Here is a 22,838-nt window from a genome sequence, read left to right on the forward strand (position 1 = left end):
GGGCTAATCTCGCCGCAAAGCGGGTGCCTATGGGCGATAGTTCCAAACATTGCTCCTATGGCTGGAACTATTCCATTGAGATAGAATGAGCACTTCCGCATTCCATTGTTACAATGAGAGTCAACGGGAGTGTCATTACTCTCTTTTATACTACTCTGGGCCGGGGGATTCTCTTATTTTGAAGAGATCGTCCACCGGAAGTCTTATAGGCTAGCATTTGCCAGTATATGGCTCTGGCATTTGCTAGCTTAGATTAGCCAAAAACCACTGGCTGTTCGCCAGACTGCTGATTCATATACAAAGAAAACGAAAACGTCGTCGTTAAGCAGCAGGAGGAGGACGTTTGTTAGCAGCACAATCAACTGAAAGAAACACAGCTACAGTTTACAGGTGAAAAGATGAACTGATTCATGTTGTGTTTTTCATCATTTGTTTGTTATACATGTGATTATAAACAACCAGTAGTTACTAGCAGCAGTAATACATTGTTTGGCTAATTGACTGCACTGTGTGGTTACTTTATGAATACCAGGCCGCGCAGTTCCACCGGCTATACGCCCGGGCCGAGTTGGTATATATACCTTTATTGAAAGGATAAGCCCTAGCCCAAGATTTAGACTCTCGTAGAGTTTATGGCAGCGGTGGCAGTGGCAGCGGTGGCCGAACGGATAGCGGTGCGGTCTTGATACCGGAAGGTTCCTAGTTCGAATCAGCCGTCCAACACGTTAAAATTACCACCGCTGAAGTGCCCTTGAACAAGGCATTGAACCACTACGATGAAATGTGTTCTATGAGCAGGGCCTGGCTGGAAACAAGTTCTTGAGCTTAGCCCAGATACCCTGGGTAAATATAGATTTAATTTCATTTCATTTCATTTCATTATTTTCGATTCTGACGAATCTCTCTCTCTCTGTCTGTCCGGAAATTCGAGTCTAGTTTTTACGTTTGTGCCTCAATCACTCTTACCTTGTACAAATGCAAAATCTAAGCTCCTGTATGTTTTACCCCGGTGGGTGTTCGGCAAACAATTACACCGCGTACGACCGTAGTTTTCAATACAAAATGTATTTTAATCCACTCTGTCCATACTCTGTCTCGGAATCTGGCGGCCATCTTGGTTTTCTCTCCATTGTAAATGCGCAACAGAACCCTGGCCGCTAGGGGCGCGGCCAATGTTCTGTTGCGCATTTACGATGGAGGATTCCGAGACAGAGTATGGACGGAGTGGATTAAAATACCCTTTTTATTGAAAACTACGGTCGTACGCGGTGTAATTGTTTGCCGAACACCCACCGGACAAGTGGGGCAAAACATACAGGAGCTTAGATTTTGCATTTGTACAAGGTAAGAGTGATTTTGAGGCACAAACGTAAAAACTAGACTCAAATTTCCGGTGAAGAAGATTAACATGAAATCAGATCAACTTGAAACCGCGTCTCCGTCGTCCTAGTAACTGCAGATGTTCCATTGTGGTCCTACACGGACCCTACACTGCGTAGCTGTCCTCGTCAATACCAATTTAAACAAAACATACCAACCGATCTGATTCTCGTTTGGATTAAGAAGCGTCGGGGAGACGGACGGACACTCACATTGCGTTGTGGTTGCACAGCCTTGTGTTTTGTTGTTGTGTTGTGATTGTGAATGGCAGCGGTGGCCGAACGGATTGCGGAGTGGTCTTGATACCGGAAGGTCGCCAGTTCGAATCAGCGGTCCGACACGTTAAAATTACCACCGCTGAAGTGCCCTTGAACAAGGCATTGAACCACTACGATGAAATGTTCTATGAGCAGGGCCTGGCTGGAAACAAGTTCTTGAGCTTAGCCCAGATACCCTGGGTAAATATAGTAATAATTTAATTTGTTGTTGAGAAACAGGAAGACACTAGCCTTCTTCCTGTGACTGTCTATGTACAACACTTCGTTTTATAAATGCAAGTTGCATTTACTCATAGTTGCATTATGCAACTATGAGTAAACATATGTGTCACATACATTAACTATGCAGCCCATATATATATCTATGATGCAGCCCATGTAATGCGTCAATATAAACGCATCGATGAAAGAATAAATACATACCGTAAATAAATGAACGTTTGTTTCTGACGGGGTTCGAACTTTGGCCTCCGTTTGTCGGCATAAAGTTCCCCAGTCATGGAGCGTAGGTCTACTACAGTGAGCCATTCTAGCCATGACATTTTGTAATCATAATCAAATCATAGGTTATAAAAGCAGCCATCACAACTCAAAATGAACATGGGAACTAGATTAACTTGAAATCTCATTCATCACACCTTTTGATTGATTGATTGAAATATGTATTAACAGTTTGCAGAATTACAGTACATTTGAAGCACAAACTCAATACAAAGACTGTTAACTGTGAGTGGACAACCCAATTAAGCATTACACTTTACAAGAGGGTCCACCTTGTTCAATTTATCAAAACATTTAGAGACGTACAAATAGACACTTCTATATATATAGTCAAAGAACAGAACAGGACTTCATCATAAGGGAGGTAAAAAGGGAAAAGAAAGGGGAAAAAGGGGGTGGACAGGGGGGGGGATTCAGATTTTACGGAGGCCAGTTTCGAATTGCAGCCGTCCGTAGGTGCCCTTTGAGAGCGGTTTTGAAGGAGTCAAGGGATTCGCATGTCTTAATGGCTGTTGGTAGGGCGTTCCACATTTTGGTGGCATAGGAGCGAAAATAATTTAGTCCCTTGTTTGTGCCGAATCTGGGTTGTACATGGTTCGTTGCACTTCCTCTGGTGTTATGGGTGTGGACTTCGTTAACATTAAGGAAGTATCTAGACAGGTACATGGGTATCTTGGTGGTGTATCGAATCTTGTGGACCAGACCCATTGCAAGATGCTGTACTCTGTCGTCGACCCTAAGCCATTCCAGCCTGTCAAAGTGGGCAGGGGTGAGGTGGGTTCGGGGGGTGAGGCCAAGTAGGAGCCTGACCAGTTTGTTTTGGGAAGTCTGGAGCCTAGTTTTAAGGGCCTTTGAGGTGCTGTGGTACCAGGAGGTGCATGCATAGTCAAAGAAACCTTGTACGAGGGATCCTGTTAAGGTCTTCAAGGTGTTTTTGTTGACCAGTGAGGAAATCCTGTAAAGGAATCTTGTTCTTTGGTTGACTTTTTTGATTACGTTGGTGGCCATTTTATCACCGGAAAGATTAGCCTCCGATTTCCAAAACGGCTGTTTAATAGGCATACAGATTTGTTTCTAACATCTCTCACCATCATCACCTATATAAGTTCACCTTATGGTAATTAATGTTATACAGGCCACATAGAAATAGTAAATATGATGCATGATAGGTTAAATTAACAATGGGGGGGTCCCTGGAACAACATATTTTCAGATGGGGGTCAGCGGCCAAATAGGCTACATATATCTTTTTGGGGGTCCTTGACATGAAAATGTTTGAGAACCACTGACATAGAAACATAGGATTTTCAGAAAACTGTCAGGATTTAGAAGACATTTGTAGAATCATCCTCAGGTTAAAAGGACTCATCCATTTGGTTACACTCTTCCCTGGAACCACATATTTTCAGATGGGGGTCCGCGGCCAAATACAGATAATTCCGGGGGTCCTTGACATGAAAAAGGTTGAGAACCACTGACATAGAAACATTGTTTTTTCTGAAAACTGTCATGATTTAGAAGGCATTTGTAGAATCGTCCTCAGGTCTAAATGGAAAGTCCTTCCTTGTTCACTTGTTTTCAGACCGGTGTGTGGAGTCCAGACTGCAGGTGAAGATGAACTCTCCAGACTCAGCCAGGGACGTTTCTATTAAACAGGAGGAACCTGAAGACATTTCTATTAAACAGGAACCTGAAGACATTTCTATTAAACAGGAACCTGAAGACCACCCACACCTCAGTAAGTTTCATGTGAAGTTTCCATTAAATATATAGTTTTCCTAATCTCCTGAAATGTAAACGAACATTAATATTTTGGACAAACCCATTTACAGACGTACAGAGCTACGCCATGAAAATGTTCTACATGGATTGTTAAGCTACCATTGGTCCACATTTAAAGCTTTCATTGTCAGAAGTGCTTCTGTTTCATAACGTCATGCAATGATTAATTTACTCCCAAATCAGAGCTCAGGTGTGAAGTAATTTATTGTATTTGTAATTGTTTGAGAATTTCATGATTCAAATATAATATTTGCTGTGACCAGTGGAACTCCCTTTTGCTTAATTAAATGTATTACTACTACTTTTTTTCTTTTTTTGTATTTAAAAAAAGCTCATCTAAAAAAAAAGAAAAAGAAAATTCAAATCTTGCTAAAACATTCAGAACTGTAATATGTTGTTGGTAACGGTTTAGTCAATCTTATCTTGGTAAGTAATACAGTAGTCATTTTGTACATGGAACATGGAAGAAGAATGGATTTACATTTTAGGAATCCAGTGTTGACCATCATGTTATTTTTCTGCTCCTAGACATGGTTGTGTGTAAAGAGGAGGTTTCCCCTAAACAGGAGAGGAGCCCCAGTCTGCTCCAGGAGAAACCAGTGCCTCCACACATTAAGGAGGAACAGGAGGAGCTACTTCAAAGACCAGAGGAACCTGTTGGGTCAACGTTGACATTACTAGCAGTGAAAGGTGAAGAAGACGATGAAGACACCTCTTCGCACCGCTCTGAAGTTGAAGACGAGCGTGAATCCGACACTGAAGTCACTGAAGACAGTGATGATTGGGCGGAGACAACTGGAGGTCAGTCATTGTTAAACACAGGCACAGGAACTACATGTGTGGGGAACACTGGCAGTTGGCATAATGACTACAAAAATAGAAAGATGATGAATAAAAATAAATATTAACGGGTAAGCCGTAGGACTGCCAAACACGATGATGGAAGCTTTTCGAGTTATCTGTACTCACCATTTTTATCCTGCCTCTCCCCTTCGCTCCCCCCTCTCACACTCCGACCATCTTTGTCTTTCTGTATCTCTCTCTCGCTCTCTCTCTCTCTCTCTCTCTCTCTCTCTGTCAGGTGACCTGAAGAAACGCCAGCGTGTCCACACCGGAGAAAAAACTTTCCACTGTAAACACTGTGACAAGAGTTTTACTGCATCGTCTTCCCTGAAAAGACACCAGTATTTGCATACCGGCGAAAAACCTTTCCAATGTAAACATTGTGGCAAGAGTTTCGGTCAGTCAGGTGACCTGATTAAACACCAGCGTGTTCACACTGGAGAAAAACCTTTCCTGTGTAAACATTGTGACAAGAGTTTCCGTCAGTCAGGTGACCTGATTAAACACCAGCGTGTTCACACTGGAGAAAAACCTTTCCAGTGTAAACATTGTGACAAGAGTTTCGGTCAGTCAGGTGACCTGATTAAACACCAGCGTGTTCACACTGGCGAAAAACCTTTCCAGTGTAAACATTGCGGCAAGAGTTTTAGAAGTTCAGATAAACTGAATAGACACCAGGTTATCCACACCGGAGAAAAAGCATTCAAATGTATACATTGTGACAAGAGTTTCAGTCGGTTAGATCACCTGAAGAATCACCACCCCGTCCACACTGGAGAAAAAGCTTTCCACTGTGAACTCTGTGGCAAGAGTTTTACTGCATCATCTACCCTGAAAATACACCAGCGTGTTCACACTGGAGAAAAACCTTTCCAGTGTAAACATTGTGACAAGAGTTTCGGTCAGTCAAGGGACCTGAGTAGACACCAGCGTGTTCACACTGGAGAAAAACCTTTCCAGTGTAAACATTGCGGCAAGAGTTTTAGAAGTTCAGATAAACTGAATAGACACCAGGTTATCCACACCGGAGAAAAAGCATTCCAATGTATACATTGTGACAAGAGTTTCAGTCGGTTAGATCACCTGAAGAAACACCACCCCGTCCACACTGGAGAAAAAGCGTTCCACTGTGAACATTGTGACAAGAGTTTTACTGCATCGTCTTCCTTGAAAATACACCAGCGTGTTCACACTGGAGAAAAACCTTTCCAGTGTAAACATTGCGGCAAGAGTTTTAGAACTTCAGATGAACTGAATAGACACCGGGTTATCCACACCGGAGAAAAAGCATTCAAATGTATACATTGTGACAAGAGTTTCAGTCGGTTAGACCACCTGAAGAAACACCACCCCGTCCACACTGGAGAAAAAGCTTTCCACTGTGAACTCTGTGGCAAGAGTTTTACTGCATCGTCTTCCCTGAAAACACACCAGCGTGTGCATACGGGAGAAAAACCTTTCCAGTGTAAACATTGTGACAAGAGATTCGGTCAGTCAGGTAGTCTGAAAACACACCAGCGTGTTCACACTGGAGAAAAACCTTTCCAGTGTGAACATTGTGACAAGAGTTTCGGTCTGTCAGGTGCACTGCATAAACACCAGCGTGTTCACACTGGAGAAAAACCTTTCCAGTGTGAAGATTTGTAATGTATCAAGTAATCTGAAAGTTACACCTTTGTGTCCACATTTCTCACAGGACAAAACAAAAACAATGTTGCACTATTCATTAATTATTGTGTTGCCTAAAATCATTACCCTCTGCTCTTAAACACTGCAGCCCCCCTTAGCTATCCTTGTGTGTTGTTCAAAGTAGCCCTTTGCTAATATTGAGCACCACTGATATAGAATATATATCAGTATACTCTGGTGCTCAATATTTCATGTCAAGGACCCCCAGAATTATGTGTATTTGGCCACGGACCCCCATCTGAAAATATGTTGTTCCAGAGACCCCCCCAGAAGCAAATATATGAGTTGAAGACGTTCGCTCTGAAAGAATATATATAAAGATTTGTGCCACATTTTCACGATTTTTCAAAAAATAGCAGACCAGCTTGTAGATCTGCTATTTTTCAACAGCTAAAGCATAACATACTGTAACGCTTAAAACACCAAAAGAGACAGGCAGACTGTAGCTAGAAAGCTATTGACGGTCCTGTTATTATTGCGTCAACAATATCGGTGAAAGTTATTTTGAGATCGGATCGATACCGATACGGCATAAATAAGCCAATTAATTTGTGCACCTTTAGTTTCCAGTATAATGATCAAATTAAATGGCTGTATGATCGTAGGGAGGTCGATAGACAAGGACAATATATTGGATTATTATACTGTCAATAGAGGCCTCCATGCTCCAGCTCTTTTGTTTTCTTCTCATTGTGGCTTTCGCCTTTATTTTATATTTTTTATGGAGGGACAGACAGTAGGCTGACAGGAAATGGGAAGAGAGATTGGGGGAAGACATGCAGTAAAGGCCGTCGGGATCGGGAGTCGAACCCGCGGCACACTGCCAGACTGGATTACCAGCCAAGGTGCCTGGACCACTGAGCCATGGCCCAGGCCTTTATGTCGACTTTTATTATAAGTTTCTGCTAGAGGATGCCATTACAGGCATGTATTGCTAATTAAACCCAATTGCCGCCAGCATTAATTCATCCATCGATTGCGTACTGCCAGGGTTTTATCGCGCGTAACACTTACTTTGAAGAGCCAAATATCCGTAATCGCATTTTACTATGAAACCATTCCGTGTGTGTTGACATCCCTGGTGCTTGTTCTCTCGGTCGGTGGTGGAAAAAGTGGACCGCGAGTATCACAGCGCCTGCTACAGGCCGTTGAAAACGCTTGTCTGGGCCAAATTTACCCCTACAATGTCACTTCTGAGATACAGCCGTCTGAAAACAGAGCAGGCAATGTAAGTGGATGCGCGTGCATCTTCAAAATGGCCGCGACCATTGTGTTAGCAATATCAGCTAACGATCGAAACGGATCAAAAAGCGAATTAAAAGCTAGTTCACAGCTTTCTCACGTTTGGCAGAGAAGGTAGGTAGAGTAGGTTCTCGTGTTCCATGTGAATGGCGCTAAAACGGTTAAGTTGCTGTTTTTTTTATATATAAATTTACTGTTTTGTTGTTTTATTTGAATGTAATCTGTGCAGACCACAGAAAATCCACTGAATGTCCAATAATCGTCACTAGACCTTTAACAATAATTATCATGACAAACATCTGGACTGGATCAATTGTGACAATTTTATTAAAACAAAACAAAAAAAAGTGGCCAATGTTATCCTCTCCTCTAAGATTTTGCACTTTTAAGTGTGGATAAGATCATGCCTGATGAAGGTCGAAAGGTTGCATATTGTGGACACAAAATAAAAGGTTCTTGAACCAGCAAGTGGCAGTGTGTGGGTCTCCCTCCTTCTCCTAAAAGTCTGGATAAGCACCTCCACTGAATACCTAAACTGTAAGTAAGTGTTGAAGTGTTCCTTCAAGCAGGGTTCTCACGGTCATGACATTACTAGCCCATTTTGGGTGGGAACCCCTTTTGGTGTTGGCATCATGTTATGCTTTAGCTATTGAAAAATAGCAGATCTACAAGCTCATAGCGTGCCACCGAGTGGCGCGCTACGAGCTTGTAGGTCTGCTATTTTTGAAAAATCGAAAATGGGCTAGAAATACTTTGAAATTAAACATTGTCCAGTCCTGGAAAAGGTTTTGGAATTTATCAATGTTCCTGGAAAAATATTTGACTACTCATTGTTTTTGCCTATTGATTTTGTTAATAAACAAAAACTTTTCTAAAACATGTATTACGCGAAATATGTCAAAAAGTACTTTTTTGCCGAACGGGCTGCATGATTGCAAACTTGAATTTTTTAAATTAAAAATAAAACATTTTCCTGAGTTTTCCTGAAGTGATAATGATAACCTGTCAGAATCAACTTTTGTGTTGTGTTCGTTTATGTGCTAAAAGAGTGACTTTGACAGCTGTTGACCCGTTACAATGGAAGTCAATGAGAGCCTATTTTTATTTCTAATATTTATTAGGGCGGGAACCCCTTTTGGTGTTAGCATTATGTTATGCTTTAGCTATTGAAATCTTTTTGAAAAATCGAAGAACGACTGACATAGAAACATAGCTTTTTCAGAAAACTGTCAGGATGTAGAAGACATTTTTAGGTCAAAATGGGTTAAACTGCACAACCCTCATAACAAGGTACAGTGGTGTGTGCCTGTGATGTTGTAGAGGAGGTCTCCCCGAACACGTGCCTATGTCACACTAGTTGAAACATGGCACCGATTTTTGTCCAGCGTCCAATTTGTAAAGGCCATGTAAAATCATTACGACAACATCAAGGCCCGCCAAAACACATTTTAGTCTAAATCAACTGTAGAATTAGTCGACTAAAATCTTATGACATTCAAATCAAAATGTTCTGCCAAAAACAACACTGCCTCTGAACTCACTAGATGGCATGCCAATTTTTTTTACACATCTGCTACTTAGCGGAGGGTGTGGTGTTGTAGAGGAGGTCTTCCCGAACGCGTGCATATGTCACACTAGTTGAAACATAGCACCGATTTTTGTCCAGCGTCCAATTTGTAAAGGCCATGCACTCCAGTGAATAGCATTCATCCATTTAGATAACCTTTTTATAATGTTATGTTATTTCATTACTTATTTTTATACAGAAACATAATGTGTGTCTTATAGCATCGTTTAATTCTTGATCTTAATTTATAGTTTTAATGTGCAAATGGTTTTTCAATACTTTAGGGGGTACTCTTATTTTGAAGAGATCGTCCACCGGTAGCTATTTGGCTATTTGCTAGCTTAGATTAGCCAAAAAGAACACTGGCTGTTCGCCAGACTGCTTTGATTCTACAAAGAAAACTAAAACGTTTCGTTTAAAAACAGTGTCGTCGTTAAGCAACAGGAGAGGACGTTTGTTAGCAGCTCAACCAACTGAAAGAAACACAGCTACAGCTACAGGTGAAAAGATGAACTGATTCATGTTGTGTTTTTCATCTATTTGTTTGTTATACATGTGATTATAAACAACCAGTAGCAGTGATGTAAATAGGTTTTCAATGTAATGAGTCCTGGGATGCAGGGATTGATTGATTGATTGATTGAAGAATTTATTAACAGTTTGCAGAATTACAGTACATTTCAAGCACAAACTCAATACAAAGGCTGTTAACTGTGTGGACGACCCAATTAAGCATTACACTTGTTTCCAATATAGGGTCCACCATGTTCAAATCATCAAAACATTTAGAGACGTACAAATAGACACTTCTATAGACAGAACAGGAATTCATCATAAAGGAGGTAAAAAGGGTAAAAAGGGAAAAGAAACATATACAGTGAGGGGGAAAAAAGGGGTGGGCGGTGGGGGGGATTCACGTTCAGCTCCGTTAATTTGTTTGTTTTCCTTGGAGGAGCTGCGTTGGGTCCCCAAGTCGGCTCCGTGGCCGTACCTTGAGTTGGCTGTGTGGCCGTGACCGTCTCTTGTGTTGTCCTTGCGTTGGGTCCCCAAGTTGGCTCAGTGGCCATACCTTGAGTTGGCTGTGTGGCCGCGACCGTCTCTTGTGTTGTCCTTGCGTTCGTGTTTGAGGGATTCCGATTTTACAGGGGCCAGTTTCGAATTGCAGCCATCCGTTGGTGCCCTTTGAGAGCGGTTTTGAAAGAGTCAAGGGATTCGCATGTCTTAATGACTGTTGGTAGGGCGTTCCACATTTTGGTGGCATAGGAGCGAAAAGAATTTAGTCCCTTGTTTGTGCCGAATCTGGGTTGTACATGGTTCGTTGCACTCCCTCTGGTGTTGTGGGTGTGTTAACATTAAGGAAGTATCTAGACAGGTACATGGGTATCTTGGTGGTGTATCGAATCTTGTGGACCAGACCCATTGCAAGATGCTGTACTCTGTCGTCGACCCTAAGCCATTCCAGCCTGTCGAAGTGGGCAGGGGTGAGGTGGGTTCGGGGGGCTAGGTCAAGTAGGAGCCTGACCAGTTTGTTTTGGGAAGTCTGGAGCCTGGTTTTAAGGGCCTTTGAGGTGCTGTGGTACCAGGAGGTGCATGCATAGTCAAAGAAACCCTGTACAAGGGCTCCTGTTAAGGTCTTCAAAGTGTTTTTGTTGACCAGTGAGGAGATCCTGTAAAGGAATCTTGTTCTATGGTTGACCTTTTTGATTACGTTGGTGGCCATTTTATCACTGGAAAGATTAGCCTCCAGGATGGAACCTAGGTAGGTAATTTCATCTTTACGTGTGATAACATTGTCACCCACTCTAACCAAGAAGCCATTTGCCTTGCTGAGATTACTAATAGAGCCAAAGAGAATGGATTCAGTTTTTCCCAGGTGTAAAGATAGTTTGTTATCAGCGAGCCAGGTGCAGATTCTACCGAGTTCAGAGCAGGGATGGTCTTTTAGATGAGTCCCAGGGACGAGTCGCACTTCAACGACGTTGGGAGTCATATTTTGCCATTTTTACAAATCGCAGCTTTTAACTCCCATTTCATTTTATATGGTTATAATGTGGTTATATTCATGTAGAAAACAGAAGAAGAAACGTTTATTGTAACTATAGCTAGCAAAATAAACTAGAATACAAAACAGTACAGTACTACTGTAACGAAGACTCTGACTAGGACGTTGGGCTATATGACATATGACATGTCTAGTATGACAATCCCTATATTTGGGCCCGAGCCGACCTAGTGTTGATATCAGATAGATATGGTAGAACCATATATGGACAGACCTAACTGGCTTAGTCATCGTGACAAGCCTGGTCGGAGAATATATAGAGGGTCGGCTTCAGGGAGAAGGCAGAAGTCAAAGCATCCTGGTTTAAGTTCTAACCGGACACCACTGCGGGGGTCCTAAGCTAAGTAATCAGCAATACAGCCTTGAGCTATTTTATATGGTCCTTCGAGCCGGATTAGGGCTTACCGCAGTAACGGGATGCTGAAGTCTTCCAGACACATACGAACCAAGGTATCTGGCTTTACAACCCATATACCTTGAGTAGCTTCTATGACTCAGTTGCAAGATTCTAACCAGATGGTAACCCAGTCGCTGCCAGAGTCTGAACACTCTGGCAGTCCTGGCTGCTCCGCAGGTGAGCAGCAGCATCTCGAAGCGGTGAGATGCACTCTGTTGCCGCCAGAGCATGAACGCTCTGGCGGTCCTGGCTGCTCCTTAGGTGAGCAGCAGGGTCTCGAAGCTGTGAGACCCACTCTGGTGCCGCCAGAGCATGAACGCTCTGGTGGTCCTGGCTGCTCCTTAGGTGAGCAGCAGCATCTCGAAGCGGTGAGATGCACTCTGTTGCCGCCAGAGCATGAACGCTCTGGCGGTCCTGGCTGCTCCTTAGGTGAGCAGCAGGGTCTCGAAGCTGTGAGACCCACTCTGTTGCCGCCAGAGCAGGAACGCTCTGGCGGTCCTGGCTGCTCCTTAGGTGAGCAGCAGGGTCTCGAAGCTGTGAGACCCACCCTGTTGCCGCCAGAGCATGAACGCTCTGGCGGTCCTGGCTGCTCCTTAGGTGAGCAGCAGGGTCTCGAAGCTGTGAGACCCACTCTGTTGCCGCCAGAGCATGAACGCTCTGGCGGTCCTGGCTGCTCCTTAGGTGAGCAGCAGGGTCTCGAAGTTGTGAGACCCACCCTGTTGCCGCCAGAGCATGAACGCTCTGGCGGTCCTGGCTGCTCCCTAGGTGAGCAGCAGCGTCTCGAAGCTGTGAGACCCACCCTGTTGCCAGAATCTGGATGCCAGAATCTCGGAGCCGTGAGACCTCCCCGGCCCTTAGAGTCAGAAGGTGCTGGGGAGCACCGTGAGAGCAGATTATCCAGATGGAATGAGGAACGAGAATATTGGGATTCCGTCATTACTTCCACGAAAGATAGAACAGCCGTAGGACGACGAAGGTCTCGTATCGAGATGAAAGTGCAAGCTGTTAGACCAGAAGTCCAGGTTCACAGGGACCGAAGTAGTCCAGCAAGGAGGCTGGACGGTCACTCTCGCAATGACCATGCGCATAACCAGAGACGAACAGCACCCAACTCTGCCGATCGTACACAGAGTAACGAGCAAGATGGCAAGAAGCAGAGAGAGCACTGGTGATGTGCAGGAGAGAGAGACTATCTGTCTTAGAGGGAGGGAACTGGTGATGACCTCAATGGGGTGGCCTGAATGGCTGACGTTTGATGTTCAAGCCTCCACTCCGTATGCTTGTATTGGGGTGGCCTGAGGGGTCTACTGTTCAAGCCTTCTAGATATGGTACAGATTTCCATGGGAAATCTGGGGGTGGCGAACACGAAGTGGAACTTTAGGACACCTAAGATCGAGACGGGACAGGATGTACAAGAGGGAGTCCTTGCATGTGGGCTATCCACCGCCTAAAGGGAGAAATGTCATGTTAAAGGTGTGCGAAGTTCTAATTTGCAATTGTGGCAAAGTAATGGAAGTATATGCAGTTCTGGACGATGGTTCAGGGCGAACCATTTTGTTACACACAGTTGCCAAGCAGGTCGGATTGAAGGGTCAACCTGAAGAGTTGCGTATCAGAATCATGAGAGATCTTCAAGTTTTGCACGGGGTGGCTGTATCTTCCGAGGTATCTCCTGCCGTACAGCCAAACCAAGTCAATAATATTGAGGGAGCATTGATGGAGCATTGATCGCCAAATAGCTCGGATTGTGAGCATACACAGATCGTCAGCAGACTAATGGAGAGGATTAACATCTTCGAAAGCTTCCCTTGCTGGATGACTACCAGGCCTGGCCTGTTAGAACGTAGCCGAAAGAAAGGAAAATTGTCTGAGTCTTCTGGATGCGGTATAGATTTCAACGTGAAATCTGGGGTGGCTGTAACGAAGACTCTGACTAGGACGTTGGGCTATATGACATATGACATGTCTAGTATGACAATCCCTATATTTGGGCCCGAGCCGACCTAGTGTTGATCAGATAGATATGGTAGAACCATATATGGACAGACCTAACTGGCTTAGTCATCGTGACAAGCCTGGTCGGAGAATATATAGAGGGTCGGCTTCAGGGAGAAGGCAGAAGTCAAAGCATCCTGGTTTAAGTTCTAACCGGACACCACTGCGGGGGTCCTAAGCTAAGTAATCAGCAATACAGCCTTGAGCTATTTTATAACTACAGTAGTGCATCCCGTGGATGCAGAGGTCGTTGTTTTATTGCGTCCCTTAACTATAAACTGCGTTTTGGGATGCAAAGTGCACCCTATTTTAATCTCTGCTCAGTAGTTACTAGCAGCAGTAATACATTGTTTGGCTAATTGGCTGCATTGTGTGGTTACTTTAGGAATAGCAGGCCGCGCAGTTCGCCCGGGCCGAGTTGGTAAATGGGCGACTAAGTTGTTTGGTATTCTGGATACCAAACAAACTTGCATAACCATAACGACGTTACTGTGGTTCTCAAACTTAATAAAGTCAAGGACCCCCAAAATGTATACATTTGTCCGCGGATCCCCATCTGTACATAATTGTGCCAGGGACTGGTACCCATCTGAAAAGGGCTTGTGCCAGGGATCACCTGAACATATTGTGTCGGATCCGAATATCCCCATCTGAAAATATGTTGTGCCACGGACCCCCATCTGAAAATAGGTTGTACCACGGACCCCCATCTGAAAATATGCTGTGCCACGGACCCCCATCTGAAAATGTTTAATGCCAGGGACCCCCATCTGAACGTATGTTGTGTTGTGCCATGGCCCCCGGCCCCATCTGAAATGTTTTGTGCCAGGGACCCCCATCTGAACGTATGTTGTGTTGTGCCATGGACCCCGGCCCCATCTGAAATGTTTTGTGCCAGGGAACCCCATCTAAAAATATGCTGTGCCAGGGACCCCCATCTGAAAATATGCTGTGCCAGGGACCCCCATCTGAAAATATGCTGTGCCAGGGACCCCCATCTGAAAATGTTCTGAGGAAGGACTCGTCCATTTGGTTACACTCTTCGGAGCAACGTCATGACGTGTCCCGGGGAGCTACAATGTTACACAAATCTTACCCCTAAACGTATTTATATATTATTATTTTTTACTATTGTGAAAAACATTTTAAAATAGTTCAAATAGCCAATCTAGTGAATCTACAAGCTCACAATGTGTCGATAGATCGTCTTTGTTTAATAGTAAAATATGGCTAATAAGTTTAGGGATAAAGGGTAAGGCAAGATATGGCCCTAGGACTAGGGTTTCCTGCAGAAATCTCTGAAGCCTCTGTTAGCTGTGGGTCTGATTACCAGCGTTGGTGTTACCATCCACTCTGGGCTCACCAGTTTATCTCTGTTGAAATTCTCACTTAACCGCCAGCATTTGTCAGTGAAACCCTTATTTTGAAGGTTCCACCATCCATCCATCCATCCATCTTCAACCGCTTATCCGTAGTCTGGTTGCGGGGGCACTAGCTCCACCAGAGAGCTCTAGACTTCCCTCTCCAGAGCAACATTAGTGACTTCCTCCTGGGGGATCCCGAGACGTTCCAAGGCCAGTGAGTCGATGTGTTTCCTCCAACTGCCCTGGGGTCTCCTCCCAGTGGGACGAGGACCTCCCTAGGGAGACACCCGAGAGGCATCCTAACCAGATGCCCGAACCACCTAAGCTGGCTCCTTTCCAGGCGAAGAAGCAGCGACTCTACTCAGAGTCTCTCTCACGTGGCTGAACTTCTCACCCAATCTCTAAGGTAGATGCAAGACCCCTGTCGAAGAAAACTCATTTTGGCCGCTTGTATTCGCAACCTCATTCTTTTGGTCATGACCCACACATCTTCTTTCGTGTATCATCCTCAAATGTCCAACTCAGTATTGAGTAGCCACGCCCTTGTCTCTGGTCCCATGTGGAAGAGGCCGGCCTCCGAAGGAGGTCTCTACGTGTACAAGGGGCAGGTGTTAACTATGTGCTCGGCAGACTGCTCAGGCTCGCCACACTCGCATACTGCACTGTCCGCCAAGCCCCACCTCTTCATTGCTGATTTGAAGCAGCCGACTCCAGTGCGCAGGCGGTTCAGTAGGGTCCACTGCCGGAAAGGCAGTGGGGAGGGCCCAGCAGACTCCCACTCCTGCTTCCAAGATGCTGCCAGCCATGCACTGGTGGATAAGTCCTCCGGGATGGAACGTAACATCTCTTGTGCCGCCTTGTTGTAAGGGTGGCGGGACTTGAGTCTGTTTGGAGGCTATATTTCCACTGTAGTGTTGTGCAGGATATGCCAGTCGTATATTTTGGCTCTCCTTGCTAGCTTGATGGTAGCAGCCTCTCGTCGGAGGCCGGCCGGGGAAAATTCCCACAAGGACTGGCAGGTAGGACACAGGAGTGGGCTTCAGGCAGCCAGTTATGGTTCGGAGAGAGTTGTTAATTACTGTGTCCACCTTTTTGACATGTGGGCTCCTACACCAGACTGGGGCACAGTATTCAGCTGCAGAGAAGACCAGGGCTTGGGTGGAAATCCGCAATGTGTTGGCGGAAGCTCCCCAGGTCGTACCAGCGAGGCGACGGATAAGTGCGACCCTTGATGTGACCTTTGCCCTCACGTCTTCAAGGTGTTGGTTGAATGACAGAGTTCTGTCCAAGCGCACCCCGATGTATTTTGGGGCTTGTTTGGAACTCAAGGTGCTTGACCCACACTTCATGACCATTGGTGAGAGTAGGAACGAAGATTGCTCCGGTTCCACCAGAATCGGAACCGGATGTAGAATTAACTTGTGACAGACCCCTGTATTTTGTTCACATTCGGAGAAGACATTGTCTTACTGCGATTTAAACTTGACGTAGATCTACGTCATCGGCGGTGAATGTGTTAAGCACTTTTGATGCACTTTTGCTATTATTGGCACACTTTCTATGCATAAGCATAGTACAAGGTCTTTTCCTAATTAATGTGATATCGTGCCTTTATTTTTAAATAATTTAATTGTGTATAATTCATATTCAGTGTGGTTAATCTGAACATTTACTGATGGTGATGCTACAGAAAATGGTATTGTATCTGAATTCATGGGTGCATTTATTTTGACTGTCATTTTGGGGAGAATTCATGGTAACAAGATCACATGCTTATGGCAGTAGTGTTTGCTGCTATTATTGTACAATGATGATAGAATGTAATTGTATGTGAAATTTTTAGGTGGTAAATGGTATATGGTGCATTTATATAGTGCCTTTGTCCAAGGTGCTTTACATAGATTGTGCATTACATTCACCCATTCACACGCACGTTCATATACACCGATGGCGGCGGAAACCATGCAAGGCATAGATATAAAAAAATAGATGCCTCATTGGTTGCTGCAGTTCATTGGAGCCATGTGTGTTGACGGGAGGGCGGAATAATTTACACTGGTACCACTGGTACTGGATGGCACACTACGTCACGCTGCCACTCAAGTGACTACTGGCCAATCACAGCGCATCTTTTCTGGGACTTATCAGACCCCAACATGCGCTCTGTGACGCACACTCATGCTTCCGCTGCACTTCACAAGCAATCTCAGGATTTTTTTGCCCTCCCAGGAGCACATACGCTCCAGAGGCGAAAGGGGCATCTACCTTTTATATGTCTATGATGCAAGGCACCAACCAGCACATCAGGAGCAATTAGGGGTTCAGTGTCTTGCTCAAGGACACTTCGACACTAACTCTGGGGGAGCCCGGGTTTGAACTGGCAACCTTGCGGTTACCATCCTCCGCCGCCCCGAGGTAAAGTGCCGTTTGTGTTTTGAAGAGAGACACAGCGCTGCGTGATTCATTCACTCACCCATTGCACCTTTTACAGGGGCGCTACACACACACCATTGTAACATATCTTATGGAGTTATGCTTAATGCACTATTGTGTCGTGTTGTGTGTTGATAAAAAAAAAAAGTCAGACGACAAAAAGTAATTGAGATGGACAGCCTGAGTGTGATTTTAAATGTCAGCTTGGTGCAGCAAGTCGTGCGGGAAGTACTGGGTGCTGATGGTAGGTGTGGCGCTCCACCTCAGCAATCCATCTTCCCGGGGTCTAGTGCATTGTAACGGGGATAGACTCCTGCGTGTTACCGGCTGATACTGACAATAAGCCATTACCGACCTACTTCTTCATTATCAGACTCAGAAATGGCTGTTATGAGAGCACAGAGTTTCGATATAGAGTTCACGATGACATGACAAAAATGATAGATGGCACAGGATAAATTTAATCTATCACATAAATCCCATAATCTCAAGATGATTCACATGTTGGAGTGTTGGAGAGTTGGGCTAACACCACTCAGTCTCCAGTTATTAACCCATTCTGAACGGGATCCCCTTTTGGTGTTTTAAGCAGTAGGTTATGCTTTAGCTGTTGAAAAATAGCAGATATACAAGCTCATAGCGCGGCACCGAGTGCCGCGCTACGAGCTTGTAGGTCTGCTATTTTTGAAAAATCTTGAAAATGTGGCTCAAATCTTTGAATGTATATTCTTTTTCGGGGCGAAGGTTTTTAACTCGACTCTTTGCTTCTGGGGGGGTTCCTGGAACAACATATTTTCAGATGGGGGTCGGTGGCCAATTACATATAATTTTTGGGGTCCTTGACATGAAATATTGAGCACCACTGATATAGAAACATGAGGTTTTTTAGATTTCGACGTCAGGCCTAAATGGGTTAAAGTCCTTACTTGTTCACTTGCTTTCAGACCGGTGTGTGGAGTCCAGACTGCAGGTGAAGATGAACTCTCCAGACTCAGCCAGGGACGTTTCTATTAAACAGGAACCTGAAGACGTTTCTATTAAACAGGAACCTGAAGCCGTTTCTATTAAACAGGAACCTGAAGACCACCCACACCTCAGTAAGTTTCATGTGCTCTTCCTTTCTTTCATATTTTCTCTTCTGTAGGGCTTCCACAATGTCTGATTTTCAGTTTCACTGTACAATAACGATGGCAAAGAAATACTAGGACACTCATAGTCTGGTCGCTTGTGTAATTTCAAACCATATTGGATTATGTGCAAATGGAATCATGGATTTTCTGATTTGTCATACTCTGGAGTTTCCATAAATATATAGTTTTCCTCTCCTGAAATGTTAACGAACATTAATATTTTGGACAAACCCATTTACAGACGTACAGAGCTACGCCATGAAAATGTTCTACATAGATTGTTAAAATATATTGTCAAATATAACATTTGCTGTGACCAGTGGAACTCCCTTTTGCTTAATTAAATGTATTACTATTTTTTTGTATTTAAAAAAAGCTCAAATCTAAAAAAAGAAAAAAAAAAGAAAGCACAAATCTTGCTAAAACATTCAGAAGTGTAATCTAATCTGTTGTTGGTAACGGTTTAGTCAATCTTATCTTGGTAAGTAATACAGTAGTCATTTTGTACATGGAACATGGAAGAAGAATGGATTTACATTTTAGGAATCCAGTGTTGACCATCATGATATTTTTCTGCTCCTAGACATCCTTCACATGGTTGTGTGTAAAGAGGAGGTTTCGCCTAAACAGGAGAGGAGCCCCAGTCTGCTCCAGGAGAAACCAGTGCCTCCACACATTAAAGAGGAACAGGAGGAGCTACTTCAAAGACCAGAGGAACCTGCCGGGTCAACGTTGACATTACTAGCAGTGAAAGGTGAAGAAGACGATGAAGACATCTCTTCGCACCGCTCTGAAGTTGAAGTCGAGCGTGAATCCGACACTGAAGTCACTGAAGACAGTGATGATTGGGCGGAGACAACTGGAGGTCAGTCATTGTTAAACACAGGCACAGGAACTACATGTGTGGGGAACACTGGCAGTTGGCATAATGACAAAAAAAAATAGAAAGATGATGAATAAAAATAAATATTAACAGGGAAGCCGTAGGACTGCCAAACACGATGATGGAAGCTTTTCGAGTTATCTGTACTCACCATTTGTATCCTGCCTCTCCCCTTTGCTCCCCCCTCTCACACTCCGACCATCTTTGTATCCTGCCTCTCCCCTTTGCTCCCCCCTCTCACACTCCGACCATCTTTGTCTTTCTGTATCTCTCTCTCTCTCTCTCTCTCTCTCTCTCTCTCTCTCTCTCTCTGTCAGGTGACCTGAAGAAACGCCAGTGTGTCCACACCGGAGAAAAATCTTTCCAGTGTAAAGATTGTAACAAGAGTTTCAGCAAGTCATATCAGCTGAGGAGTCACTGGCGTGTCCACACTGGAGAAAAACCATTCCAGTGTAAACATTGTGACAGGAGTTTCGGCCAGTCAGGTGACCGGATTAAACACCAGCGTGTTCACACTGGAGAAAAACCTTTCCAGTGTAAACATTGTGGCAAGAGATTCGGTCAGTCAGGTGACCTGATTAAACACCAGCGTGTTCACACTGGAGAAAAACCTTTCCAGTGTAAACATTGTGACAAGAGTTTCGGTAGGTCAGGTGGTCTGAAAGCACACCAGCTTATCCATACGGGAGAAAAACCTTTCCACTGTAAACACTGTGACAAGAGTTTTACTGCATCGTCTTCCCTGAAAAGACACCAGCATTTGCATACCGGCGAAAAACCTTTCCAATGTAAACATTGCGGCAAGAGTTTTAGAAGTTCAGATAAACTGAATAGACACCGGGTTATCCACACCGGAGAAAAAGCATTCCAATGTATACATTGTGACAAGAGTTTCAGTCGGTTAGATCACCTGAAGAATCACCACCCCGTCCACACTGGAGAAAAAGCTTTCCACTGTGAACTCTGTGGCAAGAGTTTTACTGCATCGTTTTCCCTGAAAACACACCAGCGTTTGCATACCGGAGAAAAACCTTTCCAGTGTAAACATTGTGACAAGAGTTTCGGTCAGCCACGTGACCTGATTAAACACCAGCTTAGCCACACTGGATGAAATACTTTCCAATGTACACAATTGTGACAAGAGCTTAAATGTAATCTAAGCTTCGTGTCGACATTTCTCACAGAACAAAACAAAAACAGTGTCTCACTGTTATTCATTATTGTGTTGCCTAAAATCATTAGCCTCTGCTCTTAAAGGGTAAGACCACTTTTTTAGAGGTTTGGGTTGTTTTCTTACCTTATTATGGGCAAACTAGTCCATTCCATGAGTTATTTCGCTCCGTTGTGTTGTTTATTCGAAATTTGAGAAATAAAAAAAGTCGCTCATTGACTTCCATTGTAACGGGGAAACAGCTCTCAAAGTCAGTCTTTTAGCACATGCACTGATTCTGACAGTTTATGACACCAGGAAAACTCATGCGGTTTTATTTTCGTCTTTTAAGATAGATTTATAAAGTTACTATTTTAGTCGGAGATAGACTGAAGCAGTGCTACGGCGTTCCCAACTCTCGCGGGTCGTCTTGCGAGGTTTCGTTTGTAAACAGAAGTCTCCACGCTGTTTGAGATGCATCCAGCTGCAGCCTCGCATATGAGCAGTCCCAGACACAGACACTTTACACACTTCTTCTAAAGTGTCTTCTAAAGTGTCTCCCTCAAACACGTCCATTGTGTATGTTTTTAGTGACAAGCGGACGAGATCAAATCCATGTGTTTACATCCCCGTCATTTCCAAGTGGTGTACAGTTTTGGTCCAATCAGATCGTTTTTCACAGCAGTGATTCGGTCGGCGTAGGCATACCTACCGGATCTTCTTCTACACAAATTAGTCAAAACAAGACAAAGTTGACATTTTGTATAAAAAATAAAACCGCATGAGTTTTCCTGATGTCATAAACTGTCAGAATCAGCTTTTGTTGCGTTCATTTATGTGCTAAAATAGTGACTTTGAGAGCTGTTAATCCGTTACAATGGAAGTCAATGGACCCTATTTTTTATTTCTTAAATTGCTAATAAACAACACAACGGAGCGAAATAACTCATGGAATGGAATAGTTTGCCCATAATAAGGTAAGAAAACAACCCAAACCTCTAAAAAGGTGGTCTTACCCTTTAAACAATGCAGCCTCGTGTGTTGTTCAAAGTAGCCCTTTGCTAATATTGAGCACCACTGATATAGAAGAAGAAAATATATGAGCTAAAAACTTTCACTCTGAAAGAATATATATAAAGATTTGCGCCACATTTTCACGGTTTTTCAAAAAATAGCAGACCTACAAGCTCGTAGATATGAGCTTGTAGATCTGCTATTTTTCAACAGCTAAAGCATAACATACTGTAATGCTTAAAACACCAAAAGGGGTTCCCGCCCAGAATGGGTTAAAGAGATCATGCCTGATGAAGGTCAAAAGGTTGCATATTGTGGACATAAAATAAAAGGTTCTTGAACCAGCAAGTGGCAGTGTGTGGGTCTCCCTCCTTCTCCTAAAAGTCTGGATAAGCACCTCCACTGAATACCTAAACTGTAAGTAAGTGTTGAAGTGTTCCTTCAAGCAGGGTTCTCACGGTCATGACATTACTAGCCCATTTTGGGCGGGAACCCCTTTTGGTGTTAGCATTATGTTATGCTTTAGCTATTGAAAAATAGCAGATCTACAAGCTCATAGCGCGCCACCGAGGGGCGCGCTACGAGCTAGTAGGTCTGCTATTTTTGAAAAATCGAAGAACGACTGACATAGAAACACAGCTTTTTCAGAAAACTGTCAGGATGTAGAAGACATCTTTAGAATCTGATCTCAGGTCAAAATGGGCTAGAAATACTTTGAAATTAAACATTGTCCAGTCCTGGAAAAGGTTTTGGAATTTATCAATGTTCCTGGAAAAATATTTTACTACTCATTGTTTTTGCCTATTGATTTTGTTAATAAACAAAAACTTTTCTAAAACATGTATTACGCGAAATATGTAAAAAAGTACTTTTTTGCCGAACGGGCTGCATGATTGCAAAGTTGAATTTTTTTAATTAAAAATAAAACATTTTCCTGAGTTTTCCTGATGTGATAATGATAACCTGTCAGAATCAACTTTTGTGTTGTGTTCGTTTATGTGCTAAAAGAGTGACTTTGACAGCTGTTGACCCGTTACAATGGAAGTCAATGAGAGCCTATTTTTATTTCTAATATGTATTACCCTTTTGGTGTTAGCATTATGTTATGCTTTAGCTATTGAAAAATA

General features: G+C 43.7%; 1 protein-coding gene across 5 annotated transcripts; it reads left to right on the forward strand.

Annotated features, from left to right (window-relative positions):
• The first annotated feature begins 244 nt into the window (after positions 1 to 244).
• LOC306915574 (uncharacterized protein) lies at positions 245 to 21,310 on the forward strand. Of its 5 annotated transcripts, XM_079492985.1 has the most exons (8): positions 245 to 390; positions 3,742 to 3,897; positions 4,470 to 4,742; positions 5,023 to 6,282; positions 9,708 to 9,782; positions 18,479 to 18,631; positions 19,248 to 19,529; positions 19,865 to 21,310. In XM_079492985.1, exons 2-8 carry the CDS (start codon positions 3,774 to 3,776, stop codon positions 20,656 to 20,658), a joined length of 2,961 nt encoding a protein of 986 aa, XP_079349111.1. In that variant the 5' UTR covers positions 245 to 390; positions 3,742 to 3,773; the 3' UTR covers positions 20,659 to 21,310. The 5 variants fall into 5 exon arrangements, 4 of the variants coding, with proteins under 4 accessions (XP_079349111.1, XP_079349112.1, XP_079349113.1 ...); XM_079492986.1 differs by lacking the exon at positions 9,708 to 9,782 and having other exon boundaries at positions 5,023 to 5,157; XM_079492987.1 differs by lacking the exon at positions 5,023 to 6,282.
• Positions 21,311 to 22,838: the final 1,528 nt, after the last annotated feature.

This window comes from Electrona antarctica (assembly GCF_951216825.1).
Source record: "Electrona antarctica genome assembly, chromosome: 22".
NCBI lineage: Eukaryota > Metazoa > Chordata > Actinopteri > Myctophiformes > Myctophidae > Electrona > Electrona antarctica.

What these genes read in the sequence shown, in the direction of transcription:
- LOC306915574 (XM_079492985.1), top strand. Translation starts at nt 3,774, where the DNA reads ATGAACTCTCCAGACTCAGCCAGGGACGTTTCTATTAAACAGGAGGAA. An exon ending in AAACACAGCTACAGCTACAG is followed by an intron (nt 9,783 to 18,478) that starts GTGAAAAGATGA and finishes ACTTGCTTTCAG; the next exon opens with ACCGGTGTGTGGAGTCCAGA. An exon ending in TTGGGCGGAGACAACTGGAG is followed by an intron (nt 19,530 to 19,864) that starts GTCAGTCATTGT and finishes TCTCTCTGTCAG; the next exon opens with GTGACCTGAAGAAACGCCAG.